This window comes from Pongo abelii, chromosome 8, assembly GCF_028885655.2.
Source record: "Pongo abelii isolate AG06213 chromosome 8, NHGRI_mPonAbe1-v2.0_pri, whole genome shotgun sequence".
NCBI lineage: Eukaryota > Metazoa > Chordata > Mammalia > Primates > Hominidae > Pongo > Pongo abelii.
This window is the reverse complement of record NC_071993.2, coordinates 92,242,741-92,265,618: the sequence shown is the minus strand read 5'-3', so window position 1 is coordinate 92,265,618 and position 22,878 is coordinate 92,242,741. Positions and strand designations below refer to the sequence as shown.

General features: G+C 33.6%; 1 protein-coding gene across 7 annotated transcripts in view; it reads left to right on the top strand.

Moving 5' to 3' along the window:
• The window catches only part of PRKG1 (protein kinase cGMP-dependent 1), a 1,319,235-nt gene that overhangs the window by 1,177,206 nt on the left and 119,151 nt on the right, over positions 1 to 22,878 (top strand). For all 7 annotated transcript variants that reach the window (XM_024253325.3, XM_024253324.3, XM_054522585.2 and 4 more), the window contains one exon: positions 4,426 to 4,500. In XM_024253325.3, coding sequence (XP_024109093.1) covers positions 4,426 to 4,500 — 75 coding nt within the window. The remainder of the gene's footprint in view (positions 1 to 4,425; positions 4,501 to 22,878) is intronic.

The window sequence follows — 22,878 nt, the reverse complement described above, 5'->3', positions numbered from 1 at the left end:
CCACTGAGTAATCAGCTCCCTTCAGAAGAATGTTTTGCCTTAATAATGAAAACATTTTAATAACTAAACTTATTACCCACTGAATTACTGTCATCATTGCGTTCTAAAACAGACAAATTTTCTAAAATGAGAAACAGCCTCTTAACTGATATTCCTTAAGGACAATTTCTTTAAATGTCACCATTCTTAGTGTGTAAGGGTTATAGATTCTTCTCCTTTTCTGTCTCCCTTTTTCCATCCACCTTTCCGTTTTCCTTCTTCCCTTCCTTGTTCTTCCTTCTTCCTTCCTCTTTCCTTTCTTTTCCCTCCCCACCTGACAAGTATGTCTAAACTACCATCATTAAACATAAAAGGGATTTCCCATTTCCTCTCTTTCAATATCTGTGTACTCAACTGAAAACATTTTACCCATACTCCTTAAAGTATTATGTCAAGACTTGTAAAATCAGATTTTCTGTCCCAACAAAAGTAACAGAAAATTTTGCATGAAATATGTGCATGCATAAAGGTTTGCTGCGGAGATGCCCTAAACTAAAGCCATTTGCTCAGTAACATGTCTTTAATTTATTCCAAAATTAAGTTTAGCATGTAGAAATTTGGTATTTTATTTTACAATGTTAAAGTGTAACTTGTGTATGAATTGTGTTTGTTCGAAAAGATAATTTTGTGATTTTTCTGTAGTCACCTATATTTGTTAAAACTCATAAATAATATTTTCTGGTTTCTACTTATTCAGTTGCTGGAGTTTTCACATCTCATTATAATCTTTTTCAGAATAGAATAACAATAAAAAAAAAGGCATTAGTCAAGAAATGTCATAGGACCTGCGTAACTATTTAGAAAAGCATCTGATACCTACGGTAGTACTTTTCCAAATGTCTATTTGATGAGGGTTCACACAGATGGCAGGTGTTCCTACAGAGTGTCTGAGAGAAGGAAAAATGAAACACTAATTGGTTCATTTTTGGCCAGGAGTGATAAGTTCTATAATATGCTTATCAAGATGTCTTAAATTATTCATTGATCAGTACAGGGATCTGTAGACAGTGGCAGTCATTTGGAACTTAATAATATTACTTGAAAATTCTATATTTTCTTAAACTTCCAGTTATGTATAATGGTTGACATTGTTTGAAGAGACTTAGAATCTATCAGCAAGACACATTTGTTTAATGTTTCAGAAAATGTTGTATTCTTTCGGCTAGGATTGTCTTCTAAGTAAAGATTATTTATTAAGGACACGTGGTTCCAATTCCAAATGCCAAGATTATAGTTCTGAGTATTTTTATTTTGAAAATAAATTCCATAGGTTTATAATATAGAGTATGAATAAAGATATTTGTATAAAAGGTCTCCAACTCCTCCTTCAACTGTAAGTGTGTATATGTGTGTTTGTGTGTATTTGAGTATCTGTGATGTATTCAGCTACTAAAATATTGCTTAAGGAGTTTTTCAAAATAAAAGTAAATACTTATGCTATAATATTAAGTTAAAAATCATAGCGATGAAGATTAAAGTATGAACAACAATAAAAGTATGCAAAAAAAATTAAAAGGAAAAGGAAATATATAAAGATACCTCCTCTAGTCATTTGTAGTTAGAGTCCTATGGGTGATTTCTTAATTTCTTCATTCAGTTTTAATTTTTTTATAATCAAAAATCAATTACATTTCAAATGGAATTTACAGGGAACTGAATTTAAAAATAGTTTTTGTAATGTTTATACAGGACTTTTGTAGGTACCTATTATTTTCTCATTTTTTGTCTAGTCATAAGAAATATTCATAAATATTGGGTCATTAGGACAACATAGAACATTCATATTTTAAATCCAGGACACTTAAGAAGACCTGAAGAAAGTTATACTTCAAATACTACTTTTGTTCATTGTTTTTTAATGTGATACTTGTCACTGGATATGATATTATGAGGTTTAAAATGTGTTTTTTTCCAATCAAGCTCAACTTATTTTTAAGCTCATTGGGATAATTAGATGGTTTCTACTTTTTAAACTCCATCTAGCATAACCATATCTATGCTTTTCCATTTATATATTTTGCTAAGAATTTCAAACTGTATTTTCAAAATAATATTTTGTGGAGTTTTAATCTAGCTTAGTGGGTTGAACAGAATTTGTTAAGTTAAAAGTTTTAATTCTTGTCAAATTTATCATCAGTTTACTCTGTAATTCTTTGGTAATATGCTATCCTGTTTAAAGTGTCCTTAATTCAAATAGATAATAGAAGGAAAGACAGGATTTTTAAAAAATAAACTACGTGAACTCTCAGAATTACTATGAGTTTTAAATGCCTAATAACACAATCTCTTAATATATAGAAATGGATTTGAAAAACTAAGTTTTAGTAATTATTGCTGTTTGGTTTTCCTACATAATATTATTTGATTCTTCTCTTTCAATACCTTTTCATAATGTTTTGGATTTCATTGTATTGTAAATATCCAAATATAAAGGACAGAAGCATTATGGAATATACATTCTAGTGGTGGATGTGCTGCTAAATTGCAGTCATCTTGGACAAGGAACTTAAACTGTGCTTAAGTTTTCTTATTATCTAAAAAAACTCCAGAAAATTAGCCAGATATTATCTATTCATAATAAAAGAAATATTATACTCTATGTTGTGCACGCGTCTAGCCTTAAGAACATTCTTCAAACTCGGACTCCCTCTAAGTTTAGGTAAGGACCAAGACATTCTATGGGAAAGTGGGAAATTTTACCATATAAAGAACAATGACAAAAATAATATTTGAACATATTTTTCAACTATGGGAATTATATTTATTACTTATCACTGGTAATATACTTTTGAAAACTTTCTAAGGACTGTTGCCTATTATTTGTCTATTTAGCAATCATTTGTTTTGGCATGAATTAATACAATTCATTACAGAAAACTTTATATTCTTGAATATGATTCTTGATTCCCCGTGTCTCTGTCTAATCTTTTTTGGGGTCCCTTTATGTATAGAAATAGTTCATTTATTAGGTTCAGCATTCTGGTTACCTTGCACCCTAGATGAGCTCATTACCCAAGGGTCTGAAGTAACAGCTGCTCCCTTCCCCTCCACCCAGCCCCAAGAAGGGTGTCATGTTCCTCTTTATAGTTTTTCAAAATAAAAAAGTATATGTAAAAGCAATTAAGGAACATTTACATTTTAAATCAGCAAGCACCTTACTATGTTTCAGGGTCTCACCATGCATAACTTATTGTTTAATACTCACAACACACAAACGATTTACATGTATTAAGCTGATAGAGGTTAAAATTAAATGTAATATCTTACAGTATTTTAAAATTGTCTCCATTATAATCGGAGATTATGATACTAACTCATACTATTTCAAAATAAAAGAATTAACTTTTATTTTGAAAAACCTCATTGGAACTATTAAAATATTTGTTATTACATATAAAGCACTTATAGCAATGCCTGGCATATGAGTACCATGTGAGTGAGGATCTGATTATCATGTGGGTCCTGGGACTTCTGAGTATAGACTTTCACTTTTTTCTTTCCTTCATTCCAGTTCAGTAGTTGCTAGAATGTAGTGTACCGTAAGAGTTACTGTATCTGGTTGTATTCAGTAATTTTCAAGGGCGCTTCTGGTATACATGTGTGTATTCGTTTTGTGTTGGCGCTATAATATTTACTATTTTAGTGACAGAATTGATGATGCTTCCCTATAGAAGTCTGAATACAGTTCCAGGGGCATAGTAGGATATTGAATAGATTGGGTTTAAGCAGTTAAATCACTCCTCCTGTTTTATGCTAAAGTTGGTTTTTCACTCCTCCGGTTTTATGCTAAAGTTGGTTTTTCACTCTTCCAAAATGAGTTAATTTTTCTGTGATCTTCTCCTTTTGTTTTCCTGTATTCTGCATATTTATTTTGCCTGTGAACATTAGTTTACTATTTTGTTAAGTGGAGATAATAATGCTTGTTTTTCAGAATTTGTTTGAGAATTGTAATTAATATATGTTAGTGGTAATTTAAATAACAGTACCTGGCATATAGCAGGCACTCCATAATTGGTAGATCTTGCTGTCATTTCAGTATTTTAATTGACTCATTAATTTTGTGGTGTATATCATTTAGTGTGTCACAGACTTTATTCCAAACAATTATTTGAATATCTGCTTTTGCCAGATATCGTTGCCAGATTTGTTTATGTGTTGGCAACTGTATTGGTGAATAAGGTAGAAGAGGTCCCTAATCTCATAAAGTTTATATTCTAGTCAGGAAAAATATCTGACATGCTTCTTAATAATGTACTTAGAGTAAGTGTTTGAATTTACTTTTATGTAGATGTCTTTAGATTGTTTCACTATATCATTGACTAGGTTGCCATTGTTACTACTTTGTAGAAGATTTACTCTAATCACTGTGCTTTTTTCGTCTGACAGCTCTTTCAAACATTTAATTGGAGGGCTGGATGATGTTTCTAATAAAGCATATGAAGATGCAGAAGCTAAAGCAAAGTAAGTGACTTTTTTCCTTTGTCCTTAATTTTGATTGAAAAATGATTTTGAATAGAAATAAGATCAAATATTTTGTTGGACTTGACACAGCCCAACACTCTGACAGGAAACAACTAATTACTTGAGAGACAAAGAAGCAAACTCTGCAAGATAATTATTACATGGTATGCTTACCTAGGAGTATGTCTCTCTTCAAACACAAAACTTCAATTTTGTGATGAAGATAATCTCAGCAAGAAAAAAATGCTTATTTTAAAATCTAATATAAACAATTAAATGTAAACGTGTTGTTTGTCCTCCAGAAAATACTTTCCGAACAAATGGTGGTTGTGTTCCATAGTTGCTTGTGGAATTGTATCAAAAATAATAAGGCTAGAAATATTTCCCTGTGCTAATTCATCATTACATTGAACTTTGATGTTACTAATATGAGAATGATATGAGATGGTAAATATCCCATTAAGTATGATGTTGTATAAAAATACAATTCCGTCTACAAGAATAATTTGATTAAAACAATGTTTTCTGACAAAGATTTAAAGTAAGTTGATATCACCTTTTTCTGCAAAATTATTATTTTAAAAATACCAGTAATCTATATAATCCTCCCCTCTGTCCCCTAATGTAATTAGTATTTCATAGCATATAGCATACCTAAAGGATTAAATTGACAACAGTTAGCATTAAACAGACAGTTCAGGGCCAGAATTTGATCTGTTGATTTTGTAGTAACCTAAAAATCAAAAGAAGTAAAATAATGTATTTTGCTTTGAGAATCCATGAAGATGAAAAATTTGTCCTAGAACTAAAATATTAAGAATTATATTCCATGTTAACCCAATAAAATTATGTTATTTTCAAAGCTATATGAAAATATTCACAATTTCTCCTCTGTATCCTCTGTATAACCCTGAGGTCAAATGCCTGCAGTGCCTCTGCTAAGGTTTGTTTAGGAAGTTACACAGGCCAGTTGTAACACCGGACTCCATGCAGTCACTGAGACTGCCTGTGTTCTGGATAATTAGTATTAATTGCTCTGGTTTATTTCAACAGGCTAAAATGTACATTGATATTCAGTTTAGACTTTAGTTTCTAGTATTAATAATAATCCCACCGAGGTGGGAAAGGGGGCCATTTAAGGTACCTTATCAGTTTTTAAAGTTGTACAATGGCCTTTGTTATGGTTGGGTTCTATTCCTATAGGAATTTTTTTGGTATGTGACAAAATTCATACTTTTATAATTTATGTCAGCTTATCTTTTTGTGTGTTTGTGTGTGTGTGTATGTGTGTGTGTGTGTGTGTGTGTGTATTCAGTTAAGGGTCTCATTGGTCATTATATATATTCATCTCATATATAATTTACATATAGTACATATGTAATTTTATATGTATTACAATTTATATAATTATAATCATATTATACAATATTAAATATACATGTATATGCATATATATATAAAAGATATAAAACAACTGATAGTAATCTTAAAAATTCACCTACAATCCAGTTAAGCAACTATTAATTAACAGAAAAATTCAAGAGTCTCATAGACTGATGTATTTTTGTTGCTTCCCTATTAAACTTTGAAAGTTTAATCTCATTTTTCCTATTAAACTTTAGAAAGATTTTCTAATGAATGTTTTTGTAGAACTCCTATTTATTCCACTTAAAGTTGAGGCCACTATCATGCTTCAAACTGATCAGTGATGGGGAAGTCACTGAGTTAGTCATAAGTTTCTCAGTGTCCTATGGACTTTATAAAGATAACTGTATGTACATCTCCTGAATTCTGGCCATTCATGGATTCACTTGCACATACTTCAATTAAAAGTAGTAAGTAAGAAAAACTGAAACAATGAAATTCAGATATTCAGACAATTAGAGGTAGATATGGCAACAGTTCTTAACATTGGAAGAAAATCAGTCAATATGAAAAACATGAACCTGAATGAAGGCCAGAAGTCTTGGGTTCTGCTCCTGGCTCTGTCATCACCAGACAAGTGATTTTGGTCATGAATATTAACGTCTATCTCTCAATCTCAGTTTTCACACTTTTAAAATGGCGTTTTTGAGATTTAATTGATGGCAGTGTGTAAAAATACTTTGTAAATTATAAAGGTTATAAAAATATGTCACTAGGCTCGTGCCTGTAATCCCAGCACTTTGGGAGGTCAAGGTGGGAAGATCACCTGAGGTCAGGAGTTTGAGACCAGCCTGGCCAACATGGTGAAACCCTGTTGCTACTAAAAATACAAAAATTATCCAGGCGTGGTGGTGGGCACCTGTAATCCCAGCTACTCAGGAGCCTGAGGCAGGAGAATCACTTGAACCCGGGAGGTGGAGGTTGCAGTGAGCCAAGATCGCGCCATTGCACTCCAGCCTGGGCGACCAGAGTAAAACTCTGTCTCAAAAGTAAATAAATAAATAAATAAATAAATAAATAAATGAATAAATAAAGTATATCACTAGAAATAACTAGAAATATACCTTAGTGCATTTGACATATAATTGAATTTACAGATTCCATGTCTATTATGTTGATCAATTTTACTTGGACAAGAAGTCTCTAATCTTGCGTAAGCAACATACTTTTACTTGAGAAGCATATTATGAAATTAAACCTTGCCTAGAAAACATTCATAAAAATATTTTTAATAAAACAGTAACATTTGATTAAAAGAGAATTCAATTCTGATTAAAGAAGAAAGAAGGGCAATGAAAAGACTACTTACATCAAAGTAGTTTCAAATATTGCTATTTGAAACCATTGATTTGATAGATTATAATATAGCCATTATGTTTATACATTTTCCCCCAGTTTTACTGAGGTGTAACTGAGAAATAAGAATTGTATACAATTAAAGTGTATATGACATGATGATTTGATATATAGGAATACATTGTGAAATGATTATCACAATCAAACTAACACATCTACCACCTCACATAGTTACTTTTGTGTGTGTGTGGTAAAAACACTTAATATCTACTGTCTTAGCAAATTTGAACTGTACAGTTTTGTTTGAATTTTCTGCTCAATTCACACTAAATCCAAATGAATGTATAGTCCATGTTTTTTAATATTCATTATTATTTAGAAAATGGTAACTGCTTGATGAAAAAGTCTAAAACCTTTGATCCAAATTCTAGTGAGGCTGATAATGTGAACTTTACTCCTAAAAACAGCCAAATAATTAAATAAGCAAATAAATAAATAAATACTGGAGGAGTTATCGTTGTGTCTTATACACTGTTAGCATTTTATAGTCTTCTAATAAATAATTAATATCGGAAGATTTCTGAAGTGTAAGGTATCTCTTAATTAGGTGTCCTGTCATTCAAAGAAGGCAAACTGTGAATTATTCCCTAGAGAAAGCTTTTTAGTTGAACTATCAAGTTTAAAACTCTATTTGAATTAGCATTGTTGTTTCTCCGTATTGAATTTCTTCCCCTTAACTACTTTATACTTTCACTTTGTATTTAAGGAATTTATAAGGGTTGCCAATGCTGCAGGGGCTAGGAACCAGCTCTAATTTGTCTAAAATCTGGGATATTTCTGTTAATGCCTCTAAATTTTTATAAGGATCACAATATCTTGACCATTTAGAAAGACAATGTTAATTTGGCTCCACTTCGTAAGCTTTATTTGTTCAGGTTCTTCCTGATGTTCTGCAAAACCTACGGAAGATAAGATTAATATTTCTTAAAACTTGACTAAAATGATTATGTTAGTTATCCATGGGAAATGGATGTTAGTTATCCATAGTCTCATTGACTACGCCTATTTGGGTAAGAAGCGAAAAAAAGTAGGACTGACTGTAAAGATTGATTAAGTTGAGGCATTTAAAAACTTAAATGGTAGCATAATCAAGCTCAATCGCAGAAAGATTTCACAAAATGTACAGACCATCCCAGTAAAACCATACTAGGCATTCAGCTCAGGTAGGTAGTCTAGGAAGATTGGCTTGAGAGAAATGTTCCAGTAGAAGTGGTTCTCAAAACTCCCCTACTGCTGGATAGGTGCCCTCAGTCTGTCTCGTGAGATATATATTCTACAAAGATAATTGTTCTTGGCAGAAATTTTGCCTATATGGCATGCTTAAGCTTCTCTTGATTGTTGCTAATTATCCACTGAGGGCTTCTCTTTTTAAAATAGGAAATTATAATCACAAAGACATTAGAAGAGGCAACATCAGATCAAAGTTAAGGTTCACTGAATTTTATGTGGAGAAGAAGGTAGCATGTGTGGTGAGAGGTACATATTTTCTATTGATAATATGTATTCATTCATTTAATAAACATTTAGAAATTTACTTATGGTGAGTCAGGCATTGTGCTTTATAACGTGCACACCGAATAGAAAACACCATTTCCAATACCAAGGATAACCTTACAGTTTGGTAGGGAAGCTGGTATGTAATTCAATGAATACTTTCACTATTTGGTTGTAAGAATAAGTTATAATAATTATTATGAGATAATAGTATTTGAATATAAAGTTATATCTCTATATTGAAGCCTTGCCTTATAAAATTCATAATGATCCAGAAATATAAAAAAATTATTTTGTTAAATATTTCTGACATATCTGTATAGCTTGTACCTTTGATGTCTTAATTGCTGAATACTCAGCAGTTACAGGCAAAACAGCTATTTCTTCAAACAAAAAAGCCTATATATATATATATATATATATATGTCTATATTTGTCTGTATATGTGTATGTATACACACACACACACACACACACACACACATATATATATAAGCCGAGATAGAGAAAGAAAATGAAAACAATCTAAACCAAACACAACTGCTATTACCTATCTTTGTGTTTTACAGTTGTACTTCTAGTGCATTTTCAATTTTATATCTTGCTTTATTCCATTTAACATCTGTGTTAGTCTGTTTTGCATTGCTGTAAAGTAATACCTGAGGCTCAGTCATTTATGAAGAAAAGAGGTTTATTTGGTTCATGGTTCTACAGGCTGTACAGGAAGCATAGTGCTGGCATCTGTTCTTGGCGAGGCCACTGGAAGCTTCCAGTCATGGCAGAAGGCAACAGGGCATATCACATGGAGAGAAAGGGAGCAAGGGAGATGCCAGGCTTTCTTAAACCACCAGCTCTCACTCTGTGACCTAAGAGAAGGAGAACCTACTTATTATCATGGGGATAGCACCAAGCCATTCATAAGAGATCCACCCACCCCTATAACCAAAACACCTCCCATCAGGCCCAACCTCCAGCACTATGGATCACATTTTAACATGAGATTTAGACGGGACAAATATTCAAACCATATCAGCATCTTCATACTATAAACATTTATAAGAGTATTATATACTCTTCATGAAAATCATTTTAATGGTACCTGACAACCCAATGAATAGAAACTTAGACTTCTAGACTGATTCAAGTTGTAGCCTTGTTGATTCAATGTATTTTGCTTTTAAAGGTAAGATCTCAATTACCTTTTAAGGAAAAAAAAAAAAGCACCAAACAACAAAAACACCTTTGAATACATTCCATCTAGCGATGCTTTTCAAACTACTTTGTGTCGTGACATTCATAGAAAACGAGTACAGTGTTTTGCACCAATTAGTTCAGCTGCCCTAGGCTCCATCCTTCAGTATTGAAGGCTAAAGGGATTCATACCTAAGCCCTTCGATGGGAAGTTCTGACGAGTATATGACTATAGATATGTAAATGCACTTAGTTTTTATCTAGATTGATAATACCCAATATTGTTCTTTATGAACTCCTTCTCTTGTCAAAATCTATGTAAAGCCTCCAAATGAGCATGGACAGATAGATTTTAATCTGTAATATCCCTTGGTATACATAAAGATTTAAAGACTCCTTGCAATGGCTCTGTAGTCCCTCATGCACCAGCATCACCCATGTTCATTCACCTCTTCGTATGCTTTCATCTATTCAACAGTTATTTTCTATGTGCCTACAAAATGCTGCATATAAAACAATGAATAAAATAGATAAGTTTCTTGCCTTAATGCAGCTTATGGTCCAGTGGGGTACTGAGGCATATGTTAATCTTTCTGGGAAGTCTTCTTAAGGGAAGTGACATTTTAACTAGATGTGGCCTGAATTCTGAAGAATTAGCTGGTGCTGGCTAGGCAAGAATTAGTTGGTATTAGTTAAGCAAGGAGGTATGGAGAACATTCTAGCTGGAGGAACAAATGGAAAGCATTCTACATAGAGGAACAGTATGGAAAAAGCCCTCAAAGTAGGAAGCAACACTATATAATCAAGGAACTAAAGTAGCAATATGTCTGAGACCTAGAACAAAAGAGAGAAGGAGATCAGAAAGGAGAGAATGACAGAGGCCAAATCTCACAAGACTTTGTAAGCCACATTAAGAAATCAGGAAATCACATCAGACTTCTAAGCTGGCAAATGAGATGAGTTGGTTTATATTAAAACTGGGCACTCTTGTCTCTGTGATTGAAGGGGTATACATTGAAAGCAGGGAGAATAAACAAAATATTTTTCATGTTAAAGCTGATAGTAGACAGGAATAGAGTGAGGACAATGTCATTTTTTAAAAAAAGCATTTGAGAGATATTTAGGTGGCAAAGCCAGCAGGTCTTCAGGAAATAGATATAGGTGGTGAAGGAGGAAAAGGTCAGGGAAAATGCAAAGAGTTTTGGTCTGCATATTGGAGAGAAGTGACAGAATTCACTAAGGTAGAGAAGGATTATATGGTTCCCAGGTTTGGAGAGTAGGGTGATCATGAACTGATTTTTTGACAGTTTAAATGAGGTACTTTTGAGATATGGTTAGGCAGGTCTGGTGCTCAGACAGAAGATTGTTATTAGTTTGAGAATAATGAACATTTTGATGGTAGATAGTAATTGTAGCTGTGGATGAGATAGAAATTAGAGAGTGAGAGGAGCATGACACTGAGGATTGATTCTTGATGAATGTTAGCATTTAAAGGTTAGAGAAGAAAAGAATTTGGCAAAAATTAAAGAAAAGAAAGACTGAGAAGGAGAGATGAAAGGTAGGAGGAACACCACATGCACAGAAACCAAGAACAGACTATGTGTTTTAGTTTGTTCAGGCTGCTATAACAAAATACTGTAAGCTTAGTGGCTTATAAACAGTAGAAATTTATTTCTGAGTTCTGGAGGCTGTGAAGTCCAAGATCAAAGCACCAGCAGATTAAATGTCTGCCCATTTCCTGGTATATAGACAGCTGCCTTTTCACTGTAACCTCACATGGCAGAAGGAACAAGAGCTCTCTGGGTTCTCTTTTATGAGGGCACTAAGTCCCATTCTTGAGAACTTGCCCTCATGACCCAATAACCTCCCAAAGGCTTTTCCTCCTGACACCATCACAATGGGGATTAGGTTTCCACACACGAATTTAGGTAGGAGGCAGTGCACAGTCTACAGCAGTGTGCTTCAAGAATGGGGGAAGAAACAATGATATTACATGTTGCTGAGAATTCTAGTATGTTACTTAACAAATTGGATTTAGCAAACTAGTGGGTTCAGTTTCATTTCACAATGGAGTGGTGGGGATGGAGCCCCCCTCGCAAAGGCTACAAATGAATCTAATTTTCAGAAACAGGAGTCAGTGAGCTTACACCAAATAATAAGACATTTAAGTAAAATCGCCAGAAATGTGTAAATGGAAGATTATGGATCTTCAGTATTGATAGAGATGTCAGCATGTTAAATCTAGTAGAGAAGAGAGTTTAAGACTGAGCAAGTGGCTCTCAGGTCCTTTTAACTTCATGACAAAGGGCAGACCTCTTCAAAGGTTAAGAGTGAGACCACCTCCACGGATAAGGTTTATACCACTTTATGATGTTATTTCTTGATTAAGAAGGTCATTACTCTTCAGTCTTATACTAAGTAGCATTCTCTTAGTTTAAAGCATTGCTCTTTCTCTAAAGAACCTATAAAAATAATAAATTATCCTAAGAGGAATAAAAAGGTTTTCTTAATATTGTAGTATAAATTTGTACATAAACTATTTTTCCTGCAAGGATCGCTTAAGCCTTCCTCTGAGGATAAAGAAGAAAGAAAGACACTAACAAAGAAGGAACAAATTTGCCAAAAACTTAATAAAAACCCACCTTGTAATGACCATCTTGTTCTGCTCTGCTCTCCTCATCATGCACCTAAATTGTTCACATATTCTCTCCCTTGTCCCCAAAAAGGACATTCATAATAGATTCACATAATATAGGAAGAAAATGTTAGAAGTAAACAAGAAAGACGAATCTATGGTAGTGAACCAGAGATAAGGCTAGTATGCAAAACAGGACCCTTATCAGTGCACTGACAAGAGAGAGATGCACAAAAACATTAGTGGCTGCAGGGCTGGCTCTCGCTTATTGCCACTAAAAAAAGAAGTACCACAATCACCCTCCTCTCCACTCCATTGACACTCTGCAAGAGCTGTAGGGAGTATTGCCTACCTGTGTACCACCCTTTTGGCTCTTTGATGGAATAGTCCTTAAATATTTTACTTCTATTTCCGTAATTAGTCCTCATTGATTTTCAAGCCCTCCTGTTTACAAATTTATTTGCAAAGAAACATTTAACACGGTCTGATATTTTCAGGATTACTTTTGGTGATGAGCCTTCTCGTTTGACACAATGTGACAGCAATAAAAGATGTTATCTCATTACATTTCATTAGCAGAGACGACCCTTTAGTAACTGATTCTGCCTGTCACAGAGAGGTTGCTCTTCGGCTTTGAGACAGAACGGCTGCTGTTGTTCAGGCCTTTGAAAATGCGCTCATCAAATGCCTCTCAAAGCACCTGAGGCTATGTAAATGGGGACCTAGGTCTGCATTGTTTAGTAACATCTTCTGAAATGCCTCAGGGTCAGCTAGCTTCTAGCAAACAGGAGGTTTCTAAATGCACAGTTGAGTACACAGGGGTTGCTGTTTTGAACATGCTGACTGAAATTTGGGGCTATCTTATTGGTGTTTTTTTTTTTTTTGCCTGACATTTTCAAGTGAAGATTCTGGTATTCCCATAATCTTATCAACAATTTACTTAAGACAACTTGGTCTTGATCTAAGCAATTCTCAGGGAAATGATCCTGGAAAATTGTTTTCCCCTATGGAAAGAATTCAAGTGAGCAATATCCTCTTCCAAAATGGGAACGATATGTCAATTAAACAGAAAAAACACTGAGAATGGCATTGTGAAATAGCCCTCAAACCAGAATTAGAACTTGCTGACTATCTGCCGGGTGAGTGGTCAGAAGGCAGCCCCATTTTCTCAGCAATAAAAAATATTTTCTATTTCATTGCAGGGCAAAATATAGGGGACGAAAAAATTTCTGCAGTTGGCCCTTAACTAATAAGCTGGCTTTCAGTCTTTCAAGAGCTGTTTTTGTTTTAAATTCTAGTACATATAATCAGGCTAGGCAGAAGTATACAATGGTTTCTAAGGCCACCAATGCTGATAGATTAATACTTCAGCATGATTTGTGACTGCAGAGAGTATCAAAGTACAATGCTCTTTCAAGTGCAGTGAGACTGCTTCAGTTGCTTTTTTTAAAAAAAAATGATTTTCAGGACAAAACTACTCGGCCTTGAATAGAAGTATTTTTCTTTTATTAAAAATTTTAAAACTCTCAAAGGCCGTTTGCTAATTTTTGCTCTGCGGAGCTTATCTTTGAGACTCTCTAGGTAAGAAGACTTTATAAATGTGAATCCCAGTATGTCGTTGCATGCAGCCTTTTCTAATCAACAGAGAAGAGGACTACAGATAATTGAAAATTCTAGTGCTGCTAACTTGCTTGGTGAAAACAGACAAGCTACTTGATTGCTGACTCTGTTTCCTTCTTCCAAAAAATAAAGATGCTTCCTTTCCACCATTGCTGTATTAAGTAATGACAATTGAAAATTACTTTCAAAACGTCAGGAGCTCTTTAAATTCTGTGGATACTTTGGTCCTGTGTGGCAATTACCTTAGCCTCTCTAGAGCCTGCAGAGAACAGCCCGATCCATGCTTCTTTTCAATAGCTTGATATATAAAGCCTATTTACAATACAGTACTTTTTAAAAGCAGAAAAGAATAATACCTTTTATATCCCTTTGTGTTCTCAGTAGTTTCATTTGAAAAATAATTATCTCTGTCTACAATTCCTTTTCTTCTTAAGTGAAGGCAGTCTCTTTTATTGGAGTGAATATAGCATGCAGCATAATTCTAAAACTGCTTTGCAAGTAAGGTTGAGCCACTCTAGAGATAAAATGTTTGAACCTAGTGAGTGAGAGCAAGGCTAGAAGTGCTGAAGGGCTCCCTCTGATGAGGCCATATATATTTACATAGTGAGTAGTAGTAGTAACTGGGAGTCTGGAGAGCAAGCCTTAGTTACAGCACAGCCACTAACTTCATGTGAACTTGAACAAGCACACTGGCCCCTTGGACCCTGTTTCCCAAACTGTAAAAATTGCAATCTTGAAATCCTTTCTAATTTTTGGCTTTAGGCTTCTAAGATGCTTAGAATGTGCCATTAGCAAGGCATTCTTTTGGAATCATAACTCCCTTTTATAGAAACAATATTTTTGTCTTTGCTGATTTTCTAAATTTATAATGAGGATATCTCTGACTGTCAACAGAAAATAGGCTCTTAAGGATCATGGAATAATTTATAAGTCTATGTTGTAACAAAGGTTACTAAGTTATATGTCCTCATAAAATATTGCTGATAAGGTGCTTGCTTTATTCAAAAGTTTTTTATCAAATTGTGTAGTATTGCTTGAAGCTCATTTTGATAATTCATAGTAATTAAGTAAGTCTTTAGAAAAAGCATTTTTCATTTTCATCATTATACAATTTTCCTTCGAATATGGCATTTAGATATGATAATAAGCCCTGCTGTCTTTCAATAAAATGCCATTAGAAAATTATAGACTACTTTGAAACTAGAAAATGTTATACTAATATTTCCCCCATGAATCCTTTTAGAAAGAAGTGATTTTTAAATAATGGATTTAAACGGTAGCATAAATTGTTTTGATACAATGAACATAATATACTATATGAATTTAGATCTTTAACTTGCTATTTGAGGAAGATGAGATGTAGAAGTGAAGCATGACTGGTGCTCAGAGACATTTACATGTATCACACCATTTTCCTCTAATGCATAAATTGCAAGCATTAGTCAACTTTATAAACTCTATTAATTACTTCAGGCAGCCAGCCTGTTCCCTAGTATATCAGACATGTAGAGATAAAAGACAAAAGGTACTGCTCTAATATTCAAAAACTGTACAAACATTTTAGAAAACCTAGATACATTACTAATTGAGCGTATTGAAGAATAATAATCCTCAAGTCCTTGAAAAGAGGATAAGGCAGCTTCTTAAAATGATGAATTTAAGACCGCTTTCAGTTTAAGGACCTGGAAAAGTATGAGTCATTGGGTCTTTAACTAATTACTCATCAGTTTTACGAAGTTTTTTGTTGAAATGACTCTGAAAATTTGGTTCAGCCCAGTGTGCCTATGATGCTAGTAAAATTGGCTTATCAAAATGTCACAGTATCTTTCAGGAAGTTGTTTTCTCAAATCTAGTTCTCTTGCTCACTATGCTAGTAATCAGTTTTGTTTTTCTTGTTTTTTTTTTTTTTTTTGTAAGCTCCTCGTGACAGGACTCATGGTTTTTCCTCTCAAGCCCCTTAACTTTATGATATTACTTAAACAATTAAATTAATGATGAAGAACATGCTTTAGTCTTTATAAGAATTCTGCATTTCACATGAGCTCCAAAAAGTTGCCTTAAGTTTAAAGAAAAAAAAAGGTCATTGAAGAAGTGACACCTTTATAAGCAGATGATGCTTTTTTGAGTGACAGCAACAGCTAGGAGAGTGTATCAGCTTCTTTCTTCAGGAAGTTGTTGACATACACATTGATTAATATTAATATTCTCTTCTGCACTGACATGAGTGATCAGAGCAATAACTTTATATGCCAATGAATAGAGGGGAGCAGGGAGAGAATTTAAGGAAAAAGGACTATAAAGAAGCATTTAATTACTTATCAAGATGTGATTACCGTACTTCAAATTTTAAAAAACCAAAAATATATTATAAAACTATAGCATTAAAAATAATTGCATTATATCGGTTGTGTCTCTATTGCTCATATTTTTTGGCTATTTATTTCATTCATAAGTCACACTAGGAAATCATAAAAAGTAAAAATGCTTCCTCCTCCAAGAAGCACACATATTCCCAGCGACATATATTTCCAAAGAATGAAGCACATATATTCCTAGATAATGTTCAAAAAAGAATGATCATATGTCATTGTTCCTTAGTATGACCAAAGGCAAGACATATCTGCTTTATATAATTTTCTTTTTATCTACACGTTATATCAATGCATCTTTATTTGTAATTGATGTATATAACTGTTCATATGTACGGGGTATATAATGATGTTCCAATACATATAATGTATAGTGATCTGATCAGGGCGATTAGCATATTCATAATCTCAAACATTTATGATTTCTCTGTGTTGGGAACATTCAATATCACCCTTTAGCTATTTGAAACTGTCATTAACTATGTCATCCTACAATGGTATAGAACATTAGAATATATTCCTCCTATCTAGCTGCAATTCTGTGTCCTTTAACAACTCTCCTTGTCCGCCATTTTCTCCTAATTTTTCCAGCTCCTAGTTTCGTTTGTTTGACTTTTTAATTCTATGTGATCAATTTTGTTTTTAGCCTCCACATATGAGTGAGAACATGCAGTGTACAACTTTCTGTTTCTGGCTTATTTCACTTAACATAATGTCCTTCAGTTCCATCTATATTGCCACAAACAACAGAATTCCATTTTCATGACTGAATAATATTCTATTTTGTATATATACCACATTTTCTATATCCATTCATCTGTTTTTGAATACATATCAACACCCAAGTTGATTCCATATCTTGGCTATTGTGAATAGTACTGCAATAAACACGGGGAGACAGATGTCTCTTCAATATACTGATTTCCTTTTCTTTGGTTAAATGCCCAGTAGTGGGATTGCTGGATCATATAGTCATTTTCTTTTTAGTTTTTTTCATGAAACTCCATACTGTTCTCCATAGTGGATATTCTAGTTTACATTCCCACCAATGGTATACGAGAGTTCCTTTTTCTCTGTATCCTCACAACCATTTGTTATTTTTTGTCTTTTTGATAAAAGCTATTCTAACTGGAGTAAAAAGATATCTCATTGTGGTTTTGATTTGCATTTCCCTGATGATTGGTTATGTTGAGCATTTCTTCATATATTTGTTGGCCATTTGTATGTCTTCTGTTGAAAAATATCTGTTCAAATCCTTTGCCCATTTTTTTAATCCCATTGTTTGGTTTTTGCTGTTGAGATGTTTGAGTTCCTTGTGTATTTTGGATAGTAATGCCCTATTGGGTGAATAGTTTGCAAATATTTTCTCTCATTCTTTGAGTTATCTTTTCACTCTGTTGATTGTTTCCTTTACTGTGCAGAAGCCTTTCAGATTGACATAAGTGTATTTGTTTGTTTTCACTTCTGTTGCCTGTGTTTTTGAGGCCTTATTCAAAAAATCTTATCCTAGGCTGATGTCCTGAAGCATTTCCTCAATATTTTATTATACAGTTTTGCAGTTTGGGGTCTTACATTTAGATCTTTGATCCATTTTGAGTTCTTTCTTTCTTTTTCTTTTTACTTTTATTATTATTATTTTTTTTTGGTAGGGTGAGAGGTGGAAGTCTAGTTTCATTATGCATATTGGTATCCAGTTTTCCTAGCACCATTTATTGAAGAGACTGTTCTTTCTCCAGTGAGTGGTCTTGGCACCTTTGTGAAAAGTCAGTTGGCTGTAGATAAGAGGATTAATTTTGAGTTCTCTAGTCTGTTCTGTTTTTTCTGTGTCTTTTATTATGCCAGTTTCATGCTGTTTTGGTTACTACAGTTTTGTATTACATTTTGCAGTCTGGCAGTGTGATGCCTTCAGGTCCCCTACCACCCACCACCAGGATTGCTTTAGCTACTCAAGATCTTTTACAGTTCCATACAAATTTTAAGATTTTTATTTGTTTTTCTGTGAAGAAGGTTATTGATATTTTGATAGGGATTGCATTAAATCCATAGATTGCTTTGGCTAGTATGAACATTTTAACAGTATTAATTCTGATCCATGAGCATAAGATGTCTTTCAGTTTGTATCTTACTCAGTTTTTTTCATCAGTGCTTTGGAGTTTTCGTTGTAGAGGACTTTCACCTCCTTTGTTGAATTTATTCCAGGTATTTTATTTTATTGTAGCTATTGTAAATAGAATTGCCTTCTTTATTTCTTTCTCAGCTAGTTTATCATATGTGTATAGAAATGTTATTGATTTTTGTATGTTAATTTTGTATCCTGCAACTTTACTGAATTCATTGATTAATGTTAAGAGTTTTTTAGTGGAGTCTGTAGTTTTTCTCTATATAAGATCATGCCCTCTGCAAGGCTGTAAACAGGGACAGTATGATTTCCTCCTTTCCACTTTGGATGCCCTTTATTTGTTTCTTTTGCCTAATTGCTCTGGCTAGGACTTCCAGTACTACGTTGAAAAAGATTGGTGAGGTTGAGTACCCTTGTCTTATTCCAGGTCTTCAAGGAAAAGCTTCAGATTTTACCTATTCAGTATGTTAGGTGACTGTCATATATGGCCTTTATTGTGCTGAAGTATGTTCATTCTGTAACTAATTTATTGAGAGTTTATATTATGAAGGGATGTTGAATTTTCTCAGATGCTTTTTCTGCGTCTGAGATAATCATAAGTTTTTTATCCTTCATTCTGTTGATGGTATGTATGACATTTATTTATTTGCATATTTTAAACCATCCTTGCATTTCTGGAAAAAAATCCCATTTGATCATGGTGTATTTTTGATGTATTGTTGGATTCAGTTTGCTACACTTTTTTTTATATATAAAGAATGTATTTTCTGATATTTACAAGTATTCATTAAGCAAAACATGAAAAATGTCATTTTTTAAAAAAAGAACTTGTTATTGAAGATGTTTATGTCTACGTTCATCAGGGATATTTGCCTGTAGATTAATTTCTTGATTGTGTCCTTGTCTGGTTTTGACATCAAAGTTATGCTTACTTCATAGAATGAGTTAGGAAGAGTTCTCTCCACTTCCATTTTTGGAATATGTTGAAAATAATTGATATTAAGTCTTCTTTAAATGTTTGGTGGAATTCAGTGATAAAGCCCTCTTGTCCCATATTTTTGTTGGGAAACTTTTATTACTGATTTGATCTCATTACTTGTTATTGGTCTGTTAAGGTTTTTGAAATTTTGGGGCTTTCAATCTTGATAGATTTTATGTGTCCAGGAATTTATCCATTTTCTCTAGGTTTTCAAATTTACTGGTGTATAGTTGCTCATAAAAAACTCTTACGATCCTTTGTATTTCTGTGGTCTCTGTTGTGATGTCTCTTTTACCATTTCTTATTTCATTTATTTGGTTCTTTTTTTTTTCCTTAGTCTAGGTAATGGTTTGTTGATTTTGTATATCTTTTCCAAGAAACAGCTTTTTGTTTTATTGAGTTTTGCGTTGCTTTTTTTTTGGTCTCAATGTTATGTATTATTGCTCTGATATTTACTATTTCTTCCCTTCTACTAATTTGGGGTTTGGTTTGTTCTTGCCTTTCTAGTCCCTTGAGATGCATCATTACATTGTTTATTTGAAATATTTCTAGTTTTTTTGATATAGGCATTTCTTGCCATCAACTTGCTTCCATCAGAGTGAACAGGCAACCTACAAAATGGGAGAAAATTTTCGCAACCTACTCATCTGACAAAGGGCTAATATCCAGAATCTACAATGAACTCAAACAAATTTACAAGAAAAAAACAAACAACCCCATCAAAAAGTGTGCAAAGGACATGAACAGACACTTCTCAAAAGAAGACATTTATGCAGCCAAAAACACATGAAAAAATGCTCACCATCACTGGCCATCAGAGAAATGCAAATCAAAACCACAATGAGATACCATCTCACACCAATTAGAATGGCAATCATTAAAAAGTCAGGAAACAACAGGTGCTGGAGAGGATGTGGAGAAATAGGAACACTTTTACACTGTTCGTGGGACTGTAAACTAGTTCAACCATTGTGGAAGTCAGTGTGGCGATTCCTCAGGGATCTAGAACTAGAAATACCATTTGACCCAGCCATCCCATGACTGGGTATATACCCAAAGGAACATAAATCATGCTGCTATAAAGACACATGCACACGTATGTTTATTGCGGCTCTATTCACAATAGCAAAGACTTGGAACCAACCCAAATGTCCATCAGTGATAGACTGGATTAAGAAAATGTGGCACATATATACCATGGAATACTATGCAGCCATCAAAAATGATGAGTTCATGTCCTTTGTAGGAACATGGATGAAATTGGAAATCATCATTCTCAGTAAACTATCACAAGAACAAAAAACCAAACACTGCATATTCTCATTCATAGGTGGGAATTGAACAATGAGAACACATGGACACAGGAAGGGGAACATCACACTCTGGGGACAGTTGTGGGGTGGGGGAGGGGAGAGGGATAGCATTAGGAGATATACCTAATGCTAAATGACGAGTTAATGGGTGCAGCACACCAGCATGGCACATGTATACATATGTAACTAACCTGCACGTTGTGCACATGTACCCTAAAACTTAAAGTATAATAATAATAAAAAAAATAAAAAGAATGCTTTGCTGTGTCCCATAGGTCCATAAGTTTGGTTATGTTGCGTTTCTATTTTCATATGTTTTAAGGAATTTTTAAATTTCATTTTACATTTCTTTCTTCATTCATTGGTCATTCAGTAGGATGTAGTTTAATTTGTACACATTTTTATAGTTTCAAATGTTCCTCCTGTTAATTGATTTATAATTTTACTCCATGTGGTCAGATAAGATACTTGATATAATTTAAAATTTTTTCATATTTTGAGAATTTTTAACATATCATCTATCCTGGGGAATGTTCCATATACTGATGGAAAGAATATGTATTATGAAATTGTTGGCTGAAATGCTCTGTAAATATCTGTTAGGTTCACTTGATCGATGGTGTACTTTAAATCTAATGTTTCTTTGTTGATTTTTTTTTTTTTTTTGTCTAGTTGATCTTTTCAACACCGACAGTGGGATGGATGTTGAAGTTTCCAATTACTGGGGTTTATCTCTCCCTTTAGATCTAATAATATTTGCTCTATATATCTGGGTGCTCTGGTGTTAAATGCATGTAGATTTACAGTTATATTATTTTCCTGAATTGATACCTTTATTATTATATAATGTCCCTTTTTGTCTCTTTTTAGAGTTTATGACTTAAATCCTGTTTTGTCTGATATAACTATAGCTACTCCTGTTGGCTTTTGTTTTCCATTTGTGTGAAGTATCTTTTCCCATCCCTTCCTTTTCAGTCTGTGTGTGTCTTTATGGCTGAGGTGAGTGTCTTGTAGACAGCATACGGTTGGGTGTTGTTTTTTTTTCTTTTTAATCCATTTAGCCAATCTATATTTTTCAAATGAGAAATTTAATCCATTTTAACTCAAGGTTATTATTGACAGGTGAAGACTTATTCTTGTCATTTGATTCATTTTTTTCTTGTTGTTTTGTATATCCTTTGTTCCTTTCTTCCTCCCTTGTTTATTTTTGTGGTTGGGTGCTTCTCTGTGGTGATAACATTTGATTCATTTTTCTTTTTCCTTTCTGTATCAATGCTGCTGGTGACTTTTATAGTGTTGCATGTTTTCATGATTCTAATTATTTTTTCATTTTCAAATGTGTGACTTCTGGGAGCATTTCTTCTAAGGCCAGTCTACTGGTGATGAATTCCCTTAGTTTTTGCTTGTTTATGACAGATTTTATTTTTCCTTCATTACTGAAGGATAGTTTAGCTTGCCGTAATATTATTAGCTGACAGGTCCCCTTTTCTACTTTTGGTACTTTGACTATATCACCCCATTCTTTCATGGTCCGCAGGTTTCTGCTGAGAAATCCACTTTTATTCTAATGGGGGTTCCCTTATGTGTGACTTGACACTTTTCTCTTGCTGTTTTTAGAATTTGTTCTTTGTTTTTTGCTTTTGACAGTTTGGCTATAATGTGCCTCAGAGAGGATGTGTTTTGGTTGAAAATATTTGGGGATCTTCAAGCTTCCTAGATCTGGATGTCTATCTCCCAGGGCTTGGGAAATTTTCAGCTATTATCTTATTAGATACACTTTGTTGTTGTTGTTGTTTTTGTTTGAGATAGAGTCTCGCCCTGTTGCCTGGGCTGGAGTGCAGTGGTTCAGTCTCAGCTCACTACAACCTCCACCTCCA